Here is a 24335-nt window from a genome sequence, read left to right as displayed (position 1 = left end):
CCGGCCCTAGTAATTTCGAAAAGAGTTAAGTTGCCCTAGAATGACCGAACAGATAAAAATATTATAGCGCGGCCTAAAATGAACCTACAGAGCTTAAAGGCACTCCAGATGGCCTAAAATAGCGTTTCAAGGGATCTGAGAGAAAACTGTCGTTGGGTGCCCCTGACATTTAGGTCCCGTTTGTTCTTCAGTGTCCATTTTAGCAAATTATAAAAGTCAGGAGCACCTGTAAAAGTTTCTTGACTTAGCCTTATACGAATTTTTTTGGATCGATTTGTTCAGGGAAAAGACACTGGGGGAAAGATATTATCATTTCTGGTATAGGGTAAAGAGTGATTTGTTGATAGCTTGTTGATGGTGTCGGAGCATTTGGCTAGAGACAATAAACGTCTCGGAATAGCGCTAACAACTTGATAATATTGTAAAAAATTGGATTTACTGAAATATTTCTCTTGGAATACTTGAAATGTTAAAAAATTACCACTTTCGTTCAGTAGGTCATTACTAGTGAGTCATAATTAAGACAACTGCACAATCGTTGAAAATAAACTTCCCTTCTTAGCCCTCGCTTTTAACATTTTTGGGAGTGATCCCTCTAGAAATGAACTCTTGATCTCGGTCCCTTGTTACACATTAGAAACAACTTCGCGCTCTCTACGGGTAACTACCAGTTTCTCTCTGGTAAGCATGAAGAGATTTTACATCTCTGTGACCCGTGCGATCCATAATTAGCTTCTCCGGCACACCCTTTCCTAATGCTAATCAGCGCGTGGTCGTCCTCCGAGAGTGATTTGTGTGAAAACTTTCAATACTAGCTTCACAGATCCCGAACTACATTTCTCAACGTATTTTTTCCCATCAGAGAACACGTAAACCATACTTTATCATCTACGTTGAACTGCTTTTTGGGCGACAAATAGAAAGAAGTACTCTTTTCTACGTCTTTCGGGCACTTATTTATATACTTATCATTGTTACAAGCGAACTACACACCTTTCTCGATTTGTAATGTTTTCGTGCACTTTCACGTTGTCCGGTGATGCTTCAGACAACCACTTAAGTTCTTTTTCTCCAAACAATGTGTACCTCAGTCGAGTACGCTCCTCCTCGTCTCGCTCTATAACCTCCAGTTGTGGCACGTCTACCTTCTGTGTTCTTCACCACTACGACTCGCCACATGAATTGACCAACTGTTTCCATATTTTAGAATTCAGTCCAAAACAATAGGCTTCAATTCGAGCCTCTTGGGGATAAACTATAGAGTCTGTGGGTTTTTTTTTTTTTTTTTTTCAGGCAGAACCTCACAGTAAAGTCTATTATTCAAGGCTAAATTTCAGTCATCGAAATTGGAATTTTTTTTGACAATTATATTTCTAGACTTCTTACATTAGGAAACTTCACCAAGCGAAAAATAAGCATGTTATTTATATGTCCCTCATGGGTATGTGATATATTTACCTGGTACCCTCTCTACTGACATACGAGCAGATAATGGATTCTGATTGGACCGATTTTGTTGCAGACAATGAGAACAATAGAAGACAAAAATATCCCCTCTAGGAGAGAACAGAATTTAATTCAGGTTCAATTAATTTATTCTTTGCAATTTGACTACGAGGTAGCGAAAAAAAAGAGGAAAGCGACCGAAACCGGACACGGTCTGCCCTGAGGGCATCTCACGTAATCAAATTTATTCGTTACATTTTTTTACTACAATGGATGGAAAAAGATACCCGACCGATTTTTTTAAAACGCGTTCTGCCCCAGGGCAACTGTCCAGACGAATCTCATTCAGACAGATCATTCAGACCAAGAGACTATGAGGTAAGTAAGGTGGCCCGCAAGGGCCATCTGGAAATATACCCATATCCAGATGGCCCTTACGGGCCACCATAAGTAAGAGAGCGAATCCCTGTGCCCCATGATGATTATTTTCAATCTTTTTTTAGTTCGCGCCATGCTATTTTGAAAAAGTTATAATCCACCATTGAGTTTAAAATTAAATGACCGCACTCTAACTGACCAATAAGATGTCGACATTAAAATAGCAACGCAAACAAAAATAGATTGAAAAAAAATTGTCATAGGAATGGGGGACCTCATAGTCTCTTGTTCAGACATATCTGCCACTCAGAGACGAGAAGAGTCTGGAGCCCACATTGTTACGCAACATCCAATATGGCGAAAAAACATGTGGTTTTTTTGCAGCTAACTTTGTCACGAACTTTGCTTGTTTATGACCATTTCTAATTATTTTCCTTGTACTCCTCTGTCCGTAATGAACAGAGCAGAAGTGATTGGAACCTTAAGCAAGTGGAAGTGGCCCGTTTTTGGTGTTGCAGCTGCCTTTGTTGGGTCCATGTACACCTTTGGATTCAACAGAAACCTCACACTTCAAGCAAGTAGCGGAAATGAGGACACCTCTGGTTCAATTGGATTACGGGACCTTTTGCAAAAACTGATTCATAACTTTGTGCAGGGTTCAAAAGGCCCCGAGAAACCACCTTTGAGTCCGAAAGAAGCAAGTGAAATCTTAAGAAGAAATGAAAAAAGAATTGATGTGAATACCGGAGCTGTGTCACATTATGAAACAAACAGTTTCGCTTCGAATACACCTTGTGAAGATCAGAGCATCGAATGGCTGTTGTTGAAAACCAGTGGAATTGCCTTCGGTGTCTTTGATGGCCATGGCGGCTGGCAGTGTGCCGATGTTGTTAAAAATCGTTTACCCTTGTACGTAGCTTTGTCTCTCCTTTCCAAGTCGGACTTGAATCTTTTGGAGATGGATCAGTTTAAAAGCTTGTCAGCAGGCAAGTTTGTTTCAAGTTTTCAGCAACACAAAGCTCAGGACGGGGCAAGCACTACTCAAAGCAACGTTGGTTACACTTTGAGTCAAAAACAAGAAGTTTTTCACACTGGACCAAAGTATCTGGTAAAGAATTTGATTGAGAAGTCGTTTGTGGATCGCATGCCTATTGCAGAATCCCTCAGTTTGGCCTTTACTCAGTTAGATGATGACATCTCAACGGAAGCCATACCAGTGAAAGTTATTGATGACTCCTTTGTGGCTGGTGCCACAGGAGCTTGTGCTTTAGTCTCTTATATTGAAGACAAACACCTCTTTGTTGCAAATGCAGGTATGAGCTAAAATTTATTTACAATCAGGTTGGGTAATCTATGATAATTTTTTGTAATAATTTCTATTCAGCCCTGTGGGTGCACTGCTCTTATACATTCCCTCAAAAACAAATAGAAAATTATTATAATTGTGCATACATTACATGCATTAAGCTTGCATTATTTTGAAACTATCAATGCATATTCTAGTCGCAGTGGATGGAGGGGGGGAGGGGGGTGGGGTGGGGTGGATGGAGACTGGGTGAAGGTCAAGGTTCAAATGCCCCACTGCAGGGCATCTATGTCTACAAAATTCCCTATTACTGGCAGATAGTTTCTGTTAAATCCCTCACCTATGTTTTCACAGTGGCTTTGATAATATATTTTATTAGTATAAATCACACAAGTAAATAGTCCTTTTCGCGCGCACTGATTGGCTAGCTCGGAGGTGATTAGTCAAGTACTATTCACCTCCGAGCAACCGAAGAGAAACAAGATGGCTTCCCGTTTCCCCATGGTCACTTAAGAGGAAAATATTGCGATAAAAGGGCCTGCTATCACAAAAAATACAAAAATGGCAATTAATTTTGGTTAATTATTATGGTAAATTATTTAATCTCTCAAACCTCATATTCTAAGACGAAAAATAAAAATACTATTCACCTCCACTTTGGTGAATAATAATTATTGTTACATATTCTTGAAACTGATTGGCTATTTGTATCCATGATTTATGCATCAGTTGGACAGAGCATGTAGCATACTGAAGTAATTGGGCAGTATGCACCATTACACACGCTGTAATAGGATAGTTGCACTTTAATGGGTTTTTTATGGATCTGAAAGAGAATCTGTTGTCTTTTTCTTCACCAGAAAGTTGACCGACTGTAAAATCTCTGTCAAGCCACCTGGGGGCCTTAAGAAGGGGGCACATGATCACAAATATTATGATTTGTCATTTTTACTTGAGTGCATTAGTACTTTAACAGCACATGAAGACCAATTTTTCATATAGAAAAATCAGTTGATATGCCTGATTTTCCAAGTATTTCTTCTTGTTTTCTACATTCAGACCTTCAAATGGGGGATTAATAGAGCTTTTGCGGTTTTGCTGTCTTGTCCAGGAAGTTTGTTATAGATATGAATCACTCGTAACAGGTCTTTGTGTTGTCCATTTTGGTCAGTAATGATACTTGTGATTAAACAAATCAGAATCTTTAACTTGTCCAATTTCGTTGATTAGACTGAATTGGACTCCACTCAGCCATGTTACCATCAACGGTTGGCATGTACCAGCAGACATGTCTGTAATTTTTTGTAAAAAGTAAACAGCTTCCAGTTTCCAGCAGCTTCCAGTCCAATGGATTGTAAAAATAAGACCAACTTAGGACAGAGTTCAGGTCCGATGGTGCACTTTTACTTCCCAGGATTGGAGTACTTGGTCTATTGTTGCATTGTCCCCAGTGTTTTTAATTAATAGGTTTTCCAATGGTGTGAAGGAAAGTTAACTGCTTTGTCTACAATAATGTTGATGTTCTTGTCTGCAACCCTCCACCTTGAAGTTTTAAAATGTCTTTCATCAATTTGAAGCATCTAGTCAACTCTTGAAACTGGCAGATATTGTTTGCGGAATATTGATGTGTCTCAGTTTCAGTAGGGACATCTTGCATCATGTAATGCATATTGACCAATACTACAAGCAAGCAAGAGGATTTTGATGTATCATGAGAGTTGTGAGCTGATAGCCTGCTAGTAACGAAAAAGTGAGAGCGTGCCATAGCTCATGTTCGTGTTCTATTAATAACACATATTACATTTGTACATATCTACTTCCATAAGGCATGTGGTGCTTTATAACCATGACTGGAATATTTCATTGATTTTTACACCATGTTTCATTTATTTTTAGGTGATTGTAGAGCAGTTTTGGGAAGTTTGAAGCAAGATGGTTCATGGCTGGCAACTCCTCTGTCCATTGATCAGACAGCAGCAAACCCAGATGAGGTGAAGCGACTTCAGTCAGAACATCCTGGGGAAGAAAACTTTGTCATCAAGAATGGCCGTCTGTTAGGACAATTACAGCCTTTGCGATCGTTTGGTGACATTCAATACAAATGGGATAAAGTAACGCATTCTCATGTGTTAACACAAGTATATGGTGGCCCAATAGTTCCACCAAGTGTGTACAAAACTCCACCTTACCTCACTGCAAAGCCTGTGGTAACTCATCACCATTTACAACCTCACGACAAATTCCTAATCCTTGCAACTGATGGTTTGTGGGATATGCTTAGCAATGAACAAGCTGTAGGATTGGTGGCAGACTTCCTTAAGCAGCAAAGTAAAGATAAAGGAAATAAAACTGAAGGGGATGCTGCTGATTCACAGAGTGAGTTGTTGGAACACAATGCAGCTACGCACCTTATCCGTCATGCCTTGGGTGGTAATGACCACAGCTTTGTGGCTCAGATGTTGTTGGTTCCTGACCAGTATCGGCGAATGTGGCGAGACGACATCACTGTGACAGTTCTGTTTTTCAATTCTGATAGTGTTTTATCCAAGCTGTAAGAGGTGCTTTGAGTGGCTGATGAATTTATGTGTGGGTCAAAAGATGAACTTTTGCAATATTTTTTTTAGTTGCCACAGTGAGTTGTTCATAGTAACACTGTAACCTATAGTTGGTTGATTTTGTGAGAGAATAGAATATGATTTTTATTATTCATGTATGTTATTGCTTGCAGAGCTGATTGTCCACCACAATAGTTTTTCAATAAATTTTAGTCAGGAGGTCAAGAGAATGGAAGCTAACTGATGACCACCACACTCTACCTGGGAGAAAAATAATATATATTTATCTTATTATTATTATTATTATTTGAAAAGTAATAAGAACAATTTTCATTTTCGGGTTAGTGAAGTATTTAATTCAAAAAGTTAAAATTATCCATGTATGGCTAAATAATCTAAATAATAAACAATTCTGCCTGGCATAGGCCAGCAATCGCCTAGGGTGGAGTGCATTTTTAAATGCACTTTTTGTTAAAACAAAAATTAAATACCTTTTTTTTTCTCAGTAGAAAAAAGAATTCATTTTCTTGTTTTGATATTTCTTTTCACATGTTTTTCTGTGAAACAAAATTGTCTCTGAAACAGTTTGTGGAATGTAAGTGGTCCTAATAAATTATGAAGAAAAAAATATTTTTGGTTTGGTACTTTTGACAATTTAAAGGAGGTTTGAAAGCAATGTTATGTTTTAAGCCTGGTGAATAAATGATAGGATGTATTTTTCAGTCAGTGACACAGGAACACTTGGAAAAAGAAAATCCAAGTTCTTCCAACAGACTGAAAAACACATCTACATTGTATCTTTGAAGGAGGTTGTTATGTGTCAGGGGACCTCAGGGAATGAACTTGGAATGAAGACTGTGATTATTTGAAAGAAAACAAATTACTCTAACAAATGAAGGGGTACCTGGAAAAAAAAAGCCCTAAGTGACTTCTAATCATTTGCTAGATTCTTCTTCCAAATTGTCGTGTATTCACTTGTGGAACAAAAGGAGAATTTGATCTTCCATCAAAAGTCACTAAGGCCCTTATTCCACAAACCCCTTCAAATGGTAACAACACCAGGTGAATCAAAGATGGAAATGTAGTGTCTCTGTGAATAAAGCCAGATTAAAAAAATTGCAATAAAACATTCCTTAAAAACATTTTTAAGACGTGCTTAACTTTTTGTTTAACTTTTTCTTACATTTTTATTTTCAGCTTTTTTAATCATCTATTTTAATCATCTATTGTAATTTTGAGTATTTATAGATTACAACAAGGTGATTACAACCTATAAACACTTTTGACTTTAAGGTAGTGGTGAAGCATCATGGGGTTATTCTTTTAGCAATTTTTTACATTTAAAAATGTTTTTATTTATTTATTTAATCAAGTTTCAGATTACAATCAAATCAAATCAATCTGAGGTAGGCTTAAAACAGAGTATCAGACCCCTTAGAAATAAGCCACCTATTATTATATCATGAACAAATCTATAGAATTAATTGAGTAACAATTATCTTGAAAGTTACACAAATGGATCGATCAGGTAAAATACAATGTAAAGTTGAAAAAAATCAATTTTAATCTTATGATAATAAAAGTTCATCAAATTCTTACCGAAAATTGACAAGGTATTTGATTCTCTTAGACTAAGCGGTAAATCGTTCCACAGACGACAGATCCGAACAAAAAACGAACTCTTAAAGACAGAAAGGGACATCAAGCGTTAAATGATCAACATTTCTAAGCGGCTTAGTGCAAGAACGAAAAGATACATAATCGAAAGTGTTTAATTTGTTTATATTCTTAAGACACTTAAAAAAGAAAACTAAATCGTTAATTTCCCTACGATACGTAAGGGTAATCAATTTAACTTACTAAGCCGCTTGTACTCAGAATAATCCCTTCCAAGAATGAATCTTGTAGCCTTGCGTTGAACTTGTTTTAAGTAATGTTTTGTCGCAATTTTTTTATGATCAAATGTATTTCCAAGTTCCTTCATCTCAATAAAGCCAGAGTAAGCTTTGACCCAAAGGCTTCTTGAATATGTACAGGCCATTATGAAAATTTCGTTGCTTTGACATCAAACGATGGTCAGGAACTAGCCAATGAAATTGGAGGATACAGTAGAAAAGTGGTGAGTGATAACTTGACCTTAAAAGTTTTATTTGGCATACAGACCAGTTTTAGTTGGAAATGTATAATTCTTGTATTTATTTTTTTACCACAAGGCTTGAAGTCAATCATTAGCTTATCTGTTCCCTAAAAACTGAATCAACTCAAGTGAAGCACTGATTGTTTCTTTGGTTCACAATCAAACATCAGATCCTCTCGTTTAATTAGTTTGTTGAGTTTTTTGTGGCAAGACTTGTAGGTTACTTCTCTCACAGGCCATGCCTTTGGATGAAAAAAAAAAAAAAACAATATTCCAATACCCCAGAGTCTGCTATTCAAATCCTCTTCTTTGGACATGGAAGAAAACCACTATCTTGAAGCATCCTCTTTAGGAAAGCTTAACTGATTGAAAATGACAGCAACACAGGGGAAAATGGATTGGTAAGAATGAAAGTACTTCTTCCCTTCTAGGGAAAGCAAAGGGCTTCAATCATCACAGGTTTACCAACGCACTTCTAAGGAAAATGGGTGTTTCTTCTCAAGGTTTCTTGGCAATGCTACATTGACAGATTTGTAAGCCATTTACAGCATCACAATTTGTAACTATCCAGAACACAAAATAAATTTTTTATCTGCACCTTACTCTACACTAAAGTAGGAAGTTTGTTCCTTGGGTGATCTAAAGCCCATGCAAAGAAATTCAAAGAATTTGCAGACTAAATCTTCCTGAACTCCCAGCAAAGATGTCTTTAAGGGTAATTTGAGCAAATAAGCCTGTATCTTTGCTACCCCCTTATAAGTGCCAAAAGGCTGGGAGCTATTGTGAAGGTGGGTTAGTTAGTTCTACAGAAACTGGTGCTGCATCAGTAAGGAGTGAAAACGTGTGTTTGGTTTTATCAACTGCAGAGTTGATAACATAATTTTGCCACGTAAAGAGATTTTCAAGTGCTGACGTTTCAAACATAAGCCCTCCGTCAGACTAAAACAAGGAATTGTGGGTTGTATGCGGTTTGTATAGTGAGCAGTGGAGCTGTGCTATTAGTGGGAGCATGGTAATGTGAATTAGTCAAACGAAAAGCGTGTGTTGATTCTTTGGGCACGCATACAGACAGAGTCAATGAACAGGAACTTTGCACGGGACATTTCTTTGAGGCAGAATATGAAGCAGTAGCCGAGGTTCTCTGCCCATCCTGAGATACAGAATGTATGTGCAGTAACAAAAGGAGGCACTGTCCTCAAGTGCTCTCATCAGGTTTTGTAACCATGAAAGCCACCTTCCATAAGTTTGGAAAAGTTGAATATTGACCTCTGTAAAAAACTCATGATTTGAAATACCCCTCCCCCACCTAATAAGCCCCCACTTCTTGAGGCCTGAAAATAAGTAATACACCTGTAGCTGCTGCTAATTTCACTCAGCACTCTACTTTATTAGATGACTTCACCATTACGAAACAGATAAACGGTGAAACACAACTATAAACACTGAAAACAATGCGCACACTAAAACACTTATGCAAAGAAACTGGCTCTAAAAAAGGTAAAAGGAGTGACAGAAAGGCTATTTACATACGTAATGATCCATAAGGTGTGGGAGCGAAAGGTATAAAAGGCGAAGCGTTAACAAATGAAACGAAAGTAAGTGTAAATTAGGTGCGCCAGAAAGAACTATGGAAATCGCTGTAACAACACCCATGGCATGGGCTTCAGTAATAAGTGTTTTCACAGTTTTACAGTTCTGCAATTCACATAGGAAACATAATTCACAAATGGCCAAAATAACAGAAACTTCGTCTTTTCTGATCCCGTTTTAGATTTTTTTTTTCTTTTGAGGTGGGGGCAGATTTAAAATGTTTCAGACCTAAAGCCCTCCAACCCTACTTCTCTGACCAAAGGAGAGGGGTTAAGGGCTTGCCTTGATTAGCCACTATTATCAGTTTATGGCCAATATGTTGTTGGAATTACAAGACAAATCTATGGTTATAAAGAAGAGCAATAAATACCACACAAATGAATGTTACGATTAGCTTTAATTTCTCACACCACCAAAGGATGTCTGGATGTATTCTGGCCTTCAAAGCCATAGAAACAGGCTCTCAACAGAGCTGACATGATTGACAACTTTGTCCGTACAAGCATTGCCCCATTGAATTCAAGTTATGTTATTGTGGCTGGATATTTGTGTTAAAACATCATCTTAGAAAACAGTAATAATCAAAAGCATGAAACTGTTTCAAACAACAGTTGTCATAGAATAAGATGAAATTCGTATCACCACTATTCAAAGAAATTTAATTTTTCACAGAGAACACCAGGGCCCAGTTGTTCAAAGCCGGATTAAGCTAATCCTGGATTAACGCAAACATTGACTCGAGTTTAATTGCTAATCGATAAAGATTCTTCCAAAAGATTTTTGGCCGTCAATTTTTACTTAGACCTTTCTTTGCCTTTAGCTTGAAATTAGCCTTTAAAACCATTTTTAATGAGCGAGCTGAAAGCCTCGATAAAAATCTAAACATGGATAAGCGTTAATCGGCTTTCGAACCAGCTGGCCCCGGTAGGTAAATCTGTGGATCAAAATTTCAGTATAGTTACTTCACCTTCAACCTGCAATAATTATTATGACTTGGCCTGCCAAGACATCAATGCACCTTAGTTAATACAAGCAATTAAAAGACGTATAAGTTTGCTAGTTCTGGGGCAATTTGCTTGTCGCTTCAACGTCTGAAAGAATAAAGGCGAGTTATTTGCAGAATACATTTTATGCAATAAAATTTTGATTGGTTGCCTAGCAACACTGAAACTCGATTCTCAACACTACTGAAGTGTCAAGATGACAACTGAATGCGTGTCCATTCAAATAGCCCTGTACTGTCAATATTCTTCACAAAACCCTCTGCAATATGGCTGATAGATATGTTTGATTTAATTACTGTACCCAACACCAAAGCATGTCTTGAACACTGGCTGGTTGCACATGAGAATGATACTGGTGAATGCTGTCACGCTGTTTTGCGCACTGCAAAGCTGCCGCTTGTGCTTTATCCTTTTTACTTCTGTTGCTGTCTAAGTTAAAAAAATTTTGTCACTGTAGCAAGAGATTGAATAATAAAACTCACAGGAAACCCGAAAATGTAGCAGAGACATGTCAAGTAACTGTTCCCATATAGTGAACCTGCATGTGAATCCACGAACAAAGGCACTTCAATTTTTAAAGCATTTCCATTGCAAAATATCTCCATGAACGTCTACCATGAACTGGCTGACATGTACCATGTATGATTTCTTGACCAGTTGTTGCTGCTTGATTAAGGCCCAACAGCAGTAAACCAATGAATGCCAGGGAAATGCACATCGCGTATCTGATGTGCATCAACCATGGCTGAAAGATAAAGCTGCCCATCAAGACACATCTCCTGTACTTTCCTTAGAATTGGATTGAGGAAGCAGAGCTGAGGCTTCTCGGTTTGGGATGGAATTGGCCAGTACAAGCTGATTGGCACACCAAACTATTGTACGAGTGGCACGGGTGTTTTGTGTCAGTGTCTTCACAGCTGATATTAAGGCACTCAGTTCTAAAAAAAAAATTAAAAATTTCATCTGTGTATAAAATTTAATTTTACCTGTAATCAAGCTCTCTGTTACAGTGCACATAAAATGACCGTATTTATTAAATTAACTGCACACCTTTGAATAAGTGCCACCCTGAAAGCCCATAAGCACCCACCCTGAAAGCCCAAAAACTTAATAATCACCCACCCCCCCCCCCCCACCTCCAGGCTTACTTAGCCTGACATTTAGCAACATTTAACACTAAAATTAAGCCTCTGACGAGTTTTCGCAGCCTTAGGACCCAGCCAGGAGAAAGAGCAGTACATCAGTCAGTTACTGGATGTTGCATAGTTGCAACATTTTAAAGGGGTACTGTCACAGAGATTTTGCTGTATGTTTGTCAAAGCTGCTCAAATATTTGACTAAGAACCTCTTTTTTTACCGGAAAGTACCCTTACAGCACTGGGAAGAAAATGTGATGATTTCTCTGAGCAAGAATAAACTATAATCAGTTTTTGGCCATTTTTTTAGAGTTGCAATCCATTTCCATCCTAGCCATCTGCAGCCAAAGATGAAAGATTCTAGTTCCAGTGCATTTGTAAGGTTGTTGTTAACAAACCTGAACCACTACATGTATTTTGATGTTCATGGCCATGTAAATATGTTTTTAGGTTATTCAATGTGACACTAGAAATAGGTGACACTGCCCTTTTGATTAGCTTTCCCAAAAACAGTTTTTCTGTGGTTTCTTTGTGGCTGTAACAGATGTGATTGCTTGATTACCTGCAGTATCTTGATGCCTTATACCAGGATTGAATCTGCTTCTTGAATTGTTACTACTGCTAAGCTCCTCCTTACGGCGATTCTGAAGCTCACGTATGCCACTTTGCCACTGATCAACTCCCTCACTAATGCTCACATGTAGTGGAGAGTGACGAATACGCTCTATTCTTCCAACTAAGGCCTCAACCTGAAGATGGATTAATAAAAAAAATTATTATTATTAAAGGGAACCGCCACAAATATTATTGATGTTAAATTGTTGGAAAGAGTGGAGATAGCATTTTTGTGTTTAAATAAATTGGATATGATTATTGCCCATATTGCCCAGTGCGCCCCCATTTTGGATTTTATGATGTGGTACAGTTGCCACTATAGTCTGGAAGCACAAGTTCTTCTGTGAAGAATTATTGGGCAACTGTTTACATCATGGAATCTAAAATGGTGATGTACAAAAAATTCAAAAGCAATTTATAATAATAAAATGCAAATTATTTTTAGCATTAAAATGCCGTCTCAGCCTTTTAAACTAAGCTTTGAAATTGAGACACTATTTCCAACAATTTAACGTCAATTTGTAGTGAGAGTGGAGTTTCCCTTTAATCAATTTCACCTGAGAATCAAGTTTAGCTAAATTCCTATGAAGTCAACCTTGCCCTTTACTTGTTTTGGTTTATCAGAACAATAGATAATTTTGTAAAAAAAAAAAGTATTTCCTTAGTGCCTTGGATTACAGGAATCACTAACAGGTCTGTTACTGTACAGTTCTGAACCATAAACTATCATCTGCTTAACTCACAATGTATGTTTGAATACCTTTTTCACTATCAAAGAAATAATGTAAGTATTATAAAGGAAATAAAGGGAAATGTAAAGAATCAACCATAGAGGACACAGAAAAAATCTGAGCCCCAGATGGGATTCGAACCCACGACCCTCCCTGTTCTAGATCGGCTGCTTTACCCTCTGAGCTACTGAGGCCTCGTTGGTGAGAAAGGGTCATTTTTGTGGGTTGGACTTGCGAACCGCATCACACAATCACGCAGTCCATTACAAGCACCACATTAAGGCTTCACTGCATCACGCAACCACATTAATTGCAAGAAATGCCTTGCCTATGAAGAAGCCCCCAACCAACCAACCAACCTATGCCACTGATATAAGTATTATAAAGGAACTAAAGGGAGATGTAAAGAATCTCCCTTACATCTCCCTTTATTTCCTTTATAATGAAATGATGCAATTTTTTTCTTTTAAGGACGGTGCCTACTAATACCGAGGTATTTTTTCGCGGTTTATGGCTATGCGGGAAAAGCAGATCTCAGCTAGGGTTATGGAAATCCAAAAACAAAATTGGGGGTAACCACGCATTTTTTAGAGTTAATTTAGTAATAATTATTCTAGAAAGCAGTAAAATACAAAGCAATATATGGCATTTTTTTCCAAATTGAAGCTTTATTATCTCTGAAAAATGCATGGTTACCCCCAATTTCCTTTTTGGATACCAAAAGCACTTGATAAGTTCTGTTTCCTCTGCATAGTTTTAAACCGTGCAAAAATATCTCTGTATTAGTAGGCACCAACCATAGGAAACCCAAGTATCTCGAGATGCGCAGAACGTATGTGCAGTAACAATAGTAGGCACTGTCCTTAATAAATTTCTTTTACAAAATACTATATGACTGAGATTTCAGTAACTGGGAAGAAGCATTGTATAACGTGAATAACAGCTCCAAAGAAGAGTACATAAACCTGCAACAGCACCAAACTCATTTTGCTTCTTACCTTAGCATGTTCCCGTAAATGCTCTACAATAAGCTTGTCTATTCTTGATGGATTTGGAGGAGGCCTCAAATTTGTGGCATTTCCAGAAGACAGTCTTCTGCCTGACCAAAGATAGGAGATTTCTGCCTCTGTCTAAATAAAAAAAAAAAAACAAAAGCCTTATTTTAAAAAGAATATATGATGTACCCAGCACAGAACTGTAATAATCATTCCTTGCTGAAGTATTGACCTATTGAAAAAAACTTACGCAAATGATTTACTTAGCCTTGAAACAAACTTAACAAAATCATTACTACCCAGGATAATCACATTTCTTGTGATCCTAAACTACTTACATGTACCTGAAATCCATGCAGCTAGACAACAATTCCTTGTCAAAACAGTGCAATATGGTTGATCAAAGAAAAACATCTCCCTTGGCTCATGCAAAACACCAGGCCACATGAACCCAAGAAAACCTCAAAATAGTCACTGACCCCTCAATATTGCTCGATCTTTCAATTATCGAGTGGATAAATTTAGGATTCAGTTTAGATGTTCGTGAATATTTTTCTTAACCCATTGAGAACTGTACTGGTCAAAACCAACAGCAGCTTTGCACGGGTTTACAGTCATGCCCTATCCCCTCCTCACCCCTAGAAAGGCACTTTTGGTCCCCTATTGTTCTAATTGCCTTCAAGAAGGTCAAACAAATCAGAATCTTCTATCTGCATATACATTTAAAAGTTTTTGGGGTCCTAGAAAGGACGCACAGAAGCTCATATTTCATTTCAAAATGGCTGTGACCTCATAATTTGCAAGACAGCTATTTCCTGTTTTCGGAAGCAAACATACTTTTTCAAAAACTGTGAAGCACAAGATGAAGTTCTAAGGAATACTTAACAGCTTAAACAGTGGATATCAGAGAGTTAATTGTGAAGAAATCATTCTTTGAGGACAGACTGTAGTCAAAGGGAAGAGGAATCTTGAATAGCAACTCATCACAAGAGCTGCAGACTCTCCTGGAAATGTTTTAAGAGTACTTCTTGGAATTCCCCTCACAAAAAATACAGGTTTGATCGTAAATTTGTAGTGTTACAAAATACTTCTTTAATTTGATTGATTCTTCATATTCCTAACAGCTTTTGTGAAATGTTCTAAAAAAAATGCTCAGTTTGGGTCAATAAATGCACTTCAAAATGACCCACAATTTGATTGCATCACAAGCATGTTGTTTTCCTCCAAGGGACAATAATTATTGGTTTTCAGATGTAAACAACAGTATTTTTTGAATAATGTTTTCATTCAGGGAAGCTTTTTGTCTTTATTTCTGTGTATCTTCATTCATGAAGCTTCATAACTTTGCAGTCATATCTAAACAAACCAAAATCCTTACGAGCGGATCAAAGTCACCCATATGACATGCTCAAATTTATTGTGCAAATTTTCAAACGTTTGACTTTCAAGTTTGTGATTTGGGCAATTCTTAATTTGCAACCAGTGTATATTATTTGAAAATTACAAATTCTAACTATCCTAGACCAAAGGAGTTTAGGTTATTCTTAAACACTGTAAGTTGAAAATGGATATGAAATGCTGACTTGTAAGTAGTAGAAACAGCACTGTCAAATAAAGGTTAGCCTCTCATATAATGTATACAAGCTGTAAGTTGAATGTTACCAATACCTTCTTTCTCTCTTTTTCCAAACATCTCAGTTGCTCATAACATTCTTCTAGCCTATAGTGTAGTTCACTGGTCAATGGACTTTTAGTGCGATGGAGAATGGGATGACCAGAATGACCATTTTCTTTAACAAAAGACTCCCTTGGGACGTGGTTTGGAGAAAGGTGTTCTCGGCCAGACGTATGCTTATGCCATGCCCCTCCATTGATATCATTGCTTGAGCTGATGTACTTTGGAGCCGAATGACTGTGCACTTGTGATGGTGGTGAAGATGGTGACATGCTGGGTGAGCTGTTGAAATGATTGCCACTAGTTAATGTGAGGGATTGTGGACGTGCTTTTGGAGATGCAACAAACTGTGCACGGCCAGGGACTGAACTGGGAGAAGAACGAGAACGGCGAGATGACCCATTGCTTGAATAGTAACCCGATTCTGAGGAACTCCAACCCTTACTTCCAACAGATGTGTCTTTAATGGGCATGAACAGAGAATGCGGTAATCCATCTTGTGATCCAAAGTGGTGTCCGGTTGGGGATGGGTATGGAGACAACTCATCATGATAACCATTTACTGTGGGTGATGCACTACCTGATGAATTAGTCAAAGAGCTGGTAGGTACTAATGGAGTCACTGGGAAAGGAGGGGTGGTCCCTAATGAAGAATTTGTCAAGCTGGATGTAGGAGATATATCAAGTGGTGATAAGGGTGGTGTGGTATGGGCATTTGCTTCAGCTGACCAGATGGTTTGTCCTGGAAAGGAACCAAAGCTTCCAGTGCATCCATTACCGTCATTGGATGAAGAAGCAGGGATTGGAACACAACCATTAGGCATAGATGGGAGAGGCCAGGAGTGAGATGTACCATCAAAACTGAAAACACAAAAAGACAATAATTATTAATTGTTACTAATATTATTATTTGCTAGATCATGCAGAAAGAAATCTTGAAAATTCTTCTTGATGAGATACGACTACAATCTTTACTCAAATACTCAACATTCAAATGAGTTATTCAGTTGATAAGTTCACGGCATGGAACATTGTAGGAGCTTTTCTTTTCATCTCATCAATGGTGACATAGAATGGACACACCCGTTCCCAAACATTCCCAAATATTTGCACTGAGCTGTGTGAAAAAAAAAAGGACTGGGAGTGAATAACAAGAAACCAACATATGCGTAAAGCTTCTTCTTATAACATCACAAATATCTTGTGACAGAGTGGAGATTGTGTTACCTCTAGTTGATTGAGATTTGAGTGCTCAAAGTAATTCTCCACTCCAGAAACTGTTAGAAGACTGGTATGAGTAAGGGATTGTGGGATTGTTTGGGTAGATGGATGGACATTGCACGGATGAATAAGTGCATTTTCGGCATTTTCTCAGAGAAGCGTAGTTCTTGTCTAACAGTTTCACATAAAAGAGTATTTCCTATACAAATGACAGCCTAGAAATGCACTTATTCGTTTGTACTATTTTCATCTGTCTACCCAAATGATCTCATAATTCCACACTCATATCACTCTCCCCTTAGTTTCTAGAGGGGGAATTGTTGCATTTGCTTTGGTTTTGCTTGACTAAGTTCCATGATTGGTTAAAGAAGGTTACATCCCTTGTTTAGTCATAGCAAAACTAACGATTACTTGCTCACATTGTTTCTCAGTGTTTGATGTATTTGTGTCCCGATTAGTCAGAATAGTAATTATTAGTTTGATTTTATGGCACTCAATTGAAAATTACCTTAAGAAAACCAGCAACAATATAGAAACTGAGGCCCCAAAAGAATTCACCATATTTTACATTTGCAGTTTGCATTAAAAATTAGATTAATCAACCGGGTGATTTTTGTGTGATATGGTTAATGAGCACACAGCCTGAAACAACTACTACACAATAGAAACCTCCAGCCCACAATCTCATTGTTCTCGTATATAAATCTTGATAAGACTCCACTTAAACAAAAAGATTCACTTGATTGCACTGTTAAATTGCAAGATACTGTGAAACTGCACAACTCAATCTCCCTATCGCTACTCACTACCGGTATATCTCACAGGAATTGCGAAGCCAACCAGTTCTTAGTAATTTCAAACAGATTTCAAACTGAAAGTTGTTTGCAGTTTTTCTAACTGGTAACTAATAAAATTTCCCTTAGGGAAAATAATTAGAAGTTAAGGTAACTTACCCATCAGGATGAATTAATGAAAGAGGCGAGAAAGGCTCAACACCAGGCGTTGTTTCTTCAGAGGTTGTGAAGTTAAAGATACTTTCATCCTCAAGAACTTTTGAGACAAGATGAAAAGCTATGTGATTGTTAGACTGAGGAGTCGTAGGGGTTCTCGGTTCTTCCAGAGGGATCCCATTGTTAGGTACATGATCAGCGGCACCAAGTGCACCATTCATATAGGTTTGTGATGCTGGATGAGGTATGAGCTGTCCAACTGCATGTCTTGCCCCCTTTAAATTCACATTGTTTCTGCCCAGAGCAAAAACCTAGAAACCAATACACATTATATATTTACATGTACATTATGAGAGTGAAAATATAGATTTTTTTTTTATCACCACAGCATTAAAGTAAACTTAGGCATTTTTACCTACTGAAAACAGTAGATGCCTCCCACTGCATTTTATGCAGGCTAAGCTGATAATTGAAGGCCTTTGTATCCTTTCCGTTGGGTTACAGAAAAAAAGTACTTGAAGATGAAAGAAAACACCAAGGAAGTGAATTGCAAATTTGAGAGCCATAAACAAGGAAATGCAAGTGACCTCCACAAAGGAGGAATAACATTATTGATGCTTGACTGATTACTTCGTATCAGTTGGTTCAGTTTTACTAAAACATAAAAAAGTTAATTCCTTCCATTAAACTGTTTGGCTCAAAAACTAAATACAGAATTAAGTTCTTAAATATGATAACCGGTCTCGCCAAAATAGAGCTAATTTGGAGCAATTTAAATGTTGAGGCAAAAAACTTGCACACAATAAGTACTCTTTCATAAAACACTTCATTTGTATTTTACCATTCTGGTAGTCAAAAAACAAAACAAACACACACACACACACACAAAGTTACCAGTAAATAGCAGAGGAAACGACAAGTATTAGGGAATACTTTTTCATGTCAACTCATGCACCATTTTTTTATATTCTAGCGATTGTGCCAGTCTTGCGTTCAGTCTTTCATGCAATCAAGGAATATTAACAAATGAGTATATCTTAGCAACAACTTAATTTAGACTTTTCTAAACAGGATTTTGGATTCTTTTCAATTAATTTTGGCATAAAGTGAGATTTCCAAATACTTCTTTTTAATGAACAAGCTTAACTTACTAAATTTTGTAAAAACAACAACAACAAAACACCAGTCCAAAGCTTAAGATAGTACTTCAGTGGGGCATAGAATTATTAAACTTGAAACCTTAAAGTGGTACTACAACAAAAATTTTTATTTTGATTTTACCCCTTTTCATACTTCAATCTATTCAATGAGTGCATGATAATTGCAATTATTGCAAATATAGCTATAAATAAGCTTTAAATAAGCTTACTGAACCTGGAAATAACTGGCCAAAAACCCATCCACCATTTCTCAGTCACACTACATGTACAAGATGTTAAAAATTATTGCTCAATAATAGTGTTATAACTATTTGAGAACAGAGACAAAATCAGATTGCAACGAGACCTTTTTCACACACAGTGAGTGATCAGTGAGAGTTACATCTAACTGAAGAATTTTGCCAGTTGGTGTACATTTGATAGGTGTTATTAAGGTAAGAAGAGGAGATCGAGCATTTAAAAAAACACAAGGCAATTGATCCTCAAAATTATGCCACAAGAACCATATGTGTTTAAACAATTACCAGGAGTTTTCTCTTGGATGTTTACAAAAACACACTTGCACTGTAAAGATAGCCCCTAAGCTACTAAGAAAAAGAATTGGCCTGAATCAGCTAGATCGGCCATTTGAAAGCAGACCATTTTGTGTTGAGTGTATTCCTCTCAATGCAACTATGAAACTTTTAGTCAAATTTGACCGCTACAATAATACATCAACAACACAGCCTCCCTCCCCCTCATCAATGTTGGTCTGCCGCTGAAAGAAAGGCTGAGTCATTGTCCGGCCATTGAGTGAGCGTGAGGGCGGAGTGAAGGTTTGCTACCATCCAGGTGGTGTTTTCCTCAAGGTAGATTGAAATATATATGCAAATTTTGCAGTTTCCTTAACACATTTTGTCCATGATTGTAGAACCAGCCTTCTACGTGGTTCTCAGCCATTTTTTTGGAATCAAGTAATGACAGCAAAGTGAAGCTGAACTTCATGTTTAAAATAACTTGTCTTCCCGTTGGAATTTCGACGTAAAATTTGGCATGATAAGAATTCATCAATTCTACTTTCAAAACCAATAGAGAAAAGGAGAAGCAACAGTTTGATCACAGTACCACTATACGAGATTTTTTATTTGTCAGAACTTGCCCACCGGACCTGTCAGTTCACAAATACGCCTGCAATACACCAATTTGAAGGACTGCTTGTAAATTTTTTCCAATTCGTTCAAACTTGTACATACAATTTTTAGAATGAGCCATCTTGAAGATTTTGTAGGACAAGTCCTTTAAATGGGCAAGTTTCTATTTACCAATAATGCCTGGTTCAGCCAGCCAGTTATGACAAATGGAAAGCATACAGTCTGAAACTGTTGAATGTACATGTAAAACTTTAAACAAGTCACATGAACCTAGTTTTATGGCCAAGCTCCCACAAGTCTCCTGAAGCTCAGTGGTAGAGCATTCAGACTAGTAATCGGAAGGTCAGAGGTTTGACTCCTGTTGGGACAACTCTGATTTTCTGAACTCCGATATGCTTGTGCCATTGACTGAAAAAATACCCCTATCATTATCAACTCACCAAAGGCTTGCAACTTTCAGTTAGAAATTCCAATCACTACTTTATTTCATTTGATTCCAACATTTATGAAGATAATTTTCACCTTTTATTGTGTCAGATTTCAACTTGACCTTAAATGCACCCCACTGTGTAGCATTTGCCTTCATGTGCACTTACAAAATGTCTTTTGTTGTTTGTGCAATAATCTCCTTACTTTTCACAGCACTTAATGTTAATCACACACTTTTTTGCAGCTTCATTTGAATAAAAACTGTTTCTATGGTAGCTGATTAACAAAGACCATAAATGCCAATATTTGTGGTGTGATTTGTATCATGTCACACCACATCGTGTCACTTCAACCTCCATTACTACAAAATTTCCTATTCTGAAACGGAAAAACTTACCTGCAAACCAAATTATGAGTTTGCGATATGAATAAAGACAACAAAATTAAAACAACCCATCCAATCGTAGAATAAGAAAACAAGTCACCTCTTTTTAAAATTCATGAAGTAAATTGTCTCCAAATGGAACACAAGGTAATCTAACTTCGCAAGGTTTCGAAACATTGAAAAGTTTAAACCACAGTTACCACATGCTAAAGAAACGAACAAAAGCCTTGGGAAAAATAAAATAAAAAGCTAAACGATGCAATCAAAGTGGGAGTTATTTACACGAACAACACTTCTATTTCCGAAAGCTGGGGTGATATTTACAATGGATTTCTTTCGCTTTGAGGTTCGCCGAATCTGTAATTAAAAATTTGAACAGTGACTATAGCACGAAATTCGAAAGATAAAACTATTGAAATCTCGATCTCAAATAAGATGCATTGGCGAAAAAATACCCAACCGAGAGTCAACGATCCAAACGACAGAATAAACTCGGTCTCAGGGCAAATCCGTCATACAACACTACACGATCGACCAAAAAAAAAACAGCAATATTACCTTAAAACCTTCTTGGGCTTTTACAGCCAACGAAATGATCAGAACGTTCACCTCAAAATAGTAAAACAGAACAACGAAAATCTAAGGGGTGTCCTGTCGAGAATTAAAAATAATATTGAACGCCGCTAGAGTTGATTCAAAGCGATTCTTGTGTTGGCATAGGCTTATTTCGAAACCGTTTATAATCCGAATGATTGCCAACAACTGCATTATTCCCTATTAGACAAAATTTGGATATAAACAGGCTATCCAAACTTGTGTTCCTCTTGGGAGATGAATAGAATAACAGCCACTAGATTTCTGTATTAGGGTTAAAATAGCGTTTATGTGTCCTCTCTCATTTCATTACAAACATCGGACTGAAGCGGACGCCAAGTACTGCACTCTGAGATCGCGGTGACCCGAAGGCTCGTAACCTAAATTACGTTAGCAACTGGTGATGTTTTCACATTCACTCCAAAACATGAACTTTTTATTTAGGCTAGCATAGATAATAAAAAAAATGATACACTTACTTTAGAATGTTGTCCTTCGGGAGCTGACCATGTCCTGTTTAAAGAGCGACCCAATGCTGAATTCAAGTTGGAAGGTACAAACGGCTTGGCGGCGGGATTCGGGACAAACTAGTATTTATTCCAGAAAAAAAGGCGAAATAAGTAGAATCAGTGATTATTAGATAGCGCTGTTTTACAAAATAATGGAATAACTGGACACTAAACCGTAAAATAGCCTGGCCCTTGAATGCTAAAGCACCGAACGTGAATAATACGATCCCTTCCTCGCAAGTTTTGCATAGAAGTGCTGTATGTAAAACGCAAATAAGAAAGCCCTGAAAAGTTGCACAGCTTCTACAAACCTTCGCCTTTTCCTTCGTTGTTTCTTTACCAATTCCATTCAAAACAACGTCCTTTCGTTCACATTGCCCATGATCTGTCTGGGCGGAAAACGCCATTACTCCTCCATATTACAAACCTACAGAAATCTTCGCTCTGCAGCCGGAATCGATTGGTTGAAAACAGCACGTCACCGTATTCAACCAATCAAAACAACCCATCATGAATATGATATGGGTGGGGAGGGTAAGAGAAGTGAATATGTACTCGCTTTGCTGATGATTGTTCCATACGAAATTTTTGAGGATAATGAACTTACCGTTAATAATTTAATTAAAGTTTTCGAAAAGCATTGAGTTGCAGATTTTACACCAGGTTGCCTGGTTACTATTGAAGAGGAACGTTCCCGTCCAGGGATCATTGGATAGAAAAATAAGAATTAAAAGTGCCAATTGCAAAATTGTCTATTCACTCTTTATTCACTGTTACGTTTCGACTTTTTCCGGTAAGACATTTGCGTTCCAAAGCTTTATGACCGTTTCTATGGGAAGCCCATACAGAATCTGGGATATCAAGTGGTGTTTGACGCTTCGTTTTTTCCGCAGAAATCGGTACCGCGTCCCTTGGAAAAAAATTAACCAAAAGAAAAACCAGAATATCCATGTAGTTATGTAAGGTGGAGGTCCGGGAAAAGAAGGAACCTATGGAAAAAATCAATTCCTAATTCAGAACCTCTCAATAACAGTGGTGAACAGCCTCACTTCCGCAAACATCACGGCCAAGATTGCACGCAAAATATTTGTGCTGAAAATGCTTAAACCTCCCAATGTAGAAACGAAAATAGCTATTTATGAGTTACCCTTCAAGGTCACAATGGAAAACAAACTTAGATGTTTTCAACATAATGTGGTACATTATATTCTACCAACTAATAACAAACTTTACAAAATGAAGCTGAGAACAACTCCGAGCTGTGATCGTTGTAGCCACCCCCATGAAAATTTACCTCACCTCTACATGAATGCCCCAGTACTCAATTTTTTTGGCAAATGGTAATCAGTTGGTGGAACGAAAAGAGATCGGAAAATGTCACCTTAAACGCTACGGATATTCTATATGGCTATATATAAAGCATGAATTAAATATTTGTCTAGCTCTCAATCATTATGTCATCATTGCAAAATATCACATCTTTCTTTCGTGCCATTGAAACAAACCCTCCCCCAGTTTTGAAATCTTCAGCTTGTTACTTAATGAAAAGATCCTTTGTGAACACACACTGAGGAAGTTCAGAGCAAAATGGACAACACTATGCGCATGAGCTGCGATAAATATGTTCGTCTCGAGGGATGCTACTGCTATTTTATTTTCCTTTTTCATTTTTATTTATGTCTTGCTTATTAGTTATAATTTCTCTCTCTTGTATGTATACTAGCCCTGTTGAAAAAAAAATTGTATTATAGTTGTGTAAGTATCCGTAGTGTAAGCTGTGTGGCTGGCTGAATTGTATACAAATAATTCTATAAAAAATAAAAAGAAGAAGGAGGGTAGGATTGTAATTTTTTTAGCCCTAGCGAGGCCTTCTTTCTTGGACAAAGAAAAGGGGTTTTTGTAAACGCACCACTTGGTTGTGTTTCTATGTTAATATAAAACGTTTAATTTGTGGTAATGGCCTGGTTGAGTAGGAAACACTCTTGCCGAAATATTGTGACTGGAGTAAACACCACAGCTTTCTCTTTAGGCGCGAGAGAAGGACGAATACTTCCAGACGCAAATGCTGCTTCCGAAATATGTGTCTCCCTGTTAAGTCACAGGACAACAAACAGTGTTTCTGCGAACGATTTCTTTTGTAGTTTAGCCAAGACCTAGGAGATTTATATGAAGACAATTTGTTTTTACAAGAAGGCAATGGATCGCATTGGAAATGAGTCTTGCACAGTATATAGCAAATCCAATTTCTTCGTTGCAAGATCTTTTTCTAAGAACTTAGTAATTACTGAGTTACTTCAGTTTTACAACTTGAGGTAAATCTTGAAACGTTGATACATTCTCCATAGCTGTGTAAGTCATTCTGTTCATTGGTCAACATGTCGCATGCATG

General features: G+C 37.5%; 2 protein-coding genes and 1 long non-coding RNA gene across 3 annotated transcripts; 1 reads left to right on the top strand and 2 right to left on the bottom strand.

Annotated features, from left to right (window-relative positions):
• The first annotated feature begins 2166 nt into the window (after positions 1-2166).
• On the top strand, positions 2167-6315 carry LOC146488647 (pyruvate dehydrogenase [acetyl-transferring]-phosphatase 2, mitochondrial-like). The gene is made up of 2 exons (XM_085119126.1): positions 2167-3137; positions 5027-6315. The coding sequence occupies exons 1-2, from the start codon at positions 2237-2239 to the stop codon at positions 5683-5685; spliced, it is 1560 nt and encodes a 519-aa protein (XP_084975252.1). The 5' UTR covers positions 2167-2236; the 3' UTR covers positions 5686-6315.
• On the bottom strand, positions 5766-8755 carry LOC146488646 (uncharacterized). The gene is made up of 2 exons (XR_014866508.1): positions 8153-8755; positions 5766-7742 (listed from the first exon to the last, which is right to left on the bottom strand). It is a non-coding gene; the product is annotated as an uncharacterized LOC146488646 (long non-coding RNA).
• Positions 8756-9790: 1035 nt separating this feature from the next.
• Positions 9791-22412, bottom strand: LOC146488645 (uncharacterized). Its single transcript, XM_085119115.1, has 7 exons — positions 22258-22412; positions 21917-22024; positions 17743-18050; positions 15562-16429; positions 13897-14028; positions 12115-12301; positions 9791-11354 (listed from the first exon to the last, which is right to left on the bottom strand). The coding sequence occupies exons 1-7, from the start codon at positions 22351-22353 to the stop codon at positions 11182-11184; spliced, it is 1872 nt and encodes a 623-aa protein (XP_084975241.1). The 5' UTR covers positions 22354-22412; the 3' UTR covers positions 9791-11181.
• Positions 22413-24335: the final 1923 nt, after the last annotated feature.

This window comes from Pavona decussata, unplaced genomic scaffold (genome assembly GCF_977016875.1).
Source record: "Pavona decussata unplaced genomic scaffold, jaPavDecu1.1 SCAFFOLD_9, whole genome shotgun sequence".
Classification (NCBI taxonomy): Eukaryota; Metazoa; Cnidaria; class Anthozoa; order Scleractinia; family Agariciidae; genus Pavona; species Pavona decussata.
Note: the sequence above shows the minus strand (reverse complement) of the source record. Positions and strands in the feature narration are given on the sequence as shown.

What these genes read in the sequence shown, in the direction of transcription:
- LOC146488647 (XM_085119126.1), top strand. Translation starts at nt 2,237, where the DNA reads ATGACCATTTCTAATTATTTTCCTTGTACTCCTCTGTCCGTAATGAAC. An exon ending in CCTCTTTGTTGCAAATGCAG is followed by an intron (nt 3,138 to 5,026) that starts GTATGAGCTAAA and finishes ATTTATTTTTAG; the next exon opens with GTGATTGTAGAGCAGTTTTG.
- LOC146488645 (XM_085119115.1), bottom strand. Translation starts at nt 22,353, where the DNA reads ATGGCGTTTTCCGCCCAGACAGATCATGGGCAATGTGAACGAAAGGAC. An exon ending in ATTTACGGGAACATGCTAAG is followed by an intron (nt 12,302 to 13,896) that starts GTAAGAAGCAAA and finishes ATCCATCTTCAG; the next exon opens with GTTGAGGCCTTAGTTGGAAG. An exon ending in AAGGCATCAAGATACTGCAG is followed by an intron (nt 11,355 to 12,114) that starts GTAATCAAGCAA and finishes TTTTTTTTTTAG; the next exon opens with AACTGAGTGCCTTAATATCA.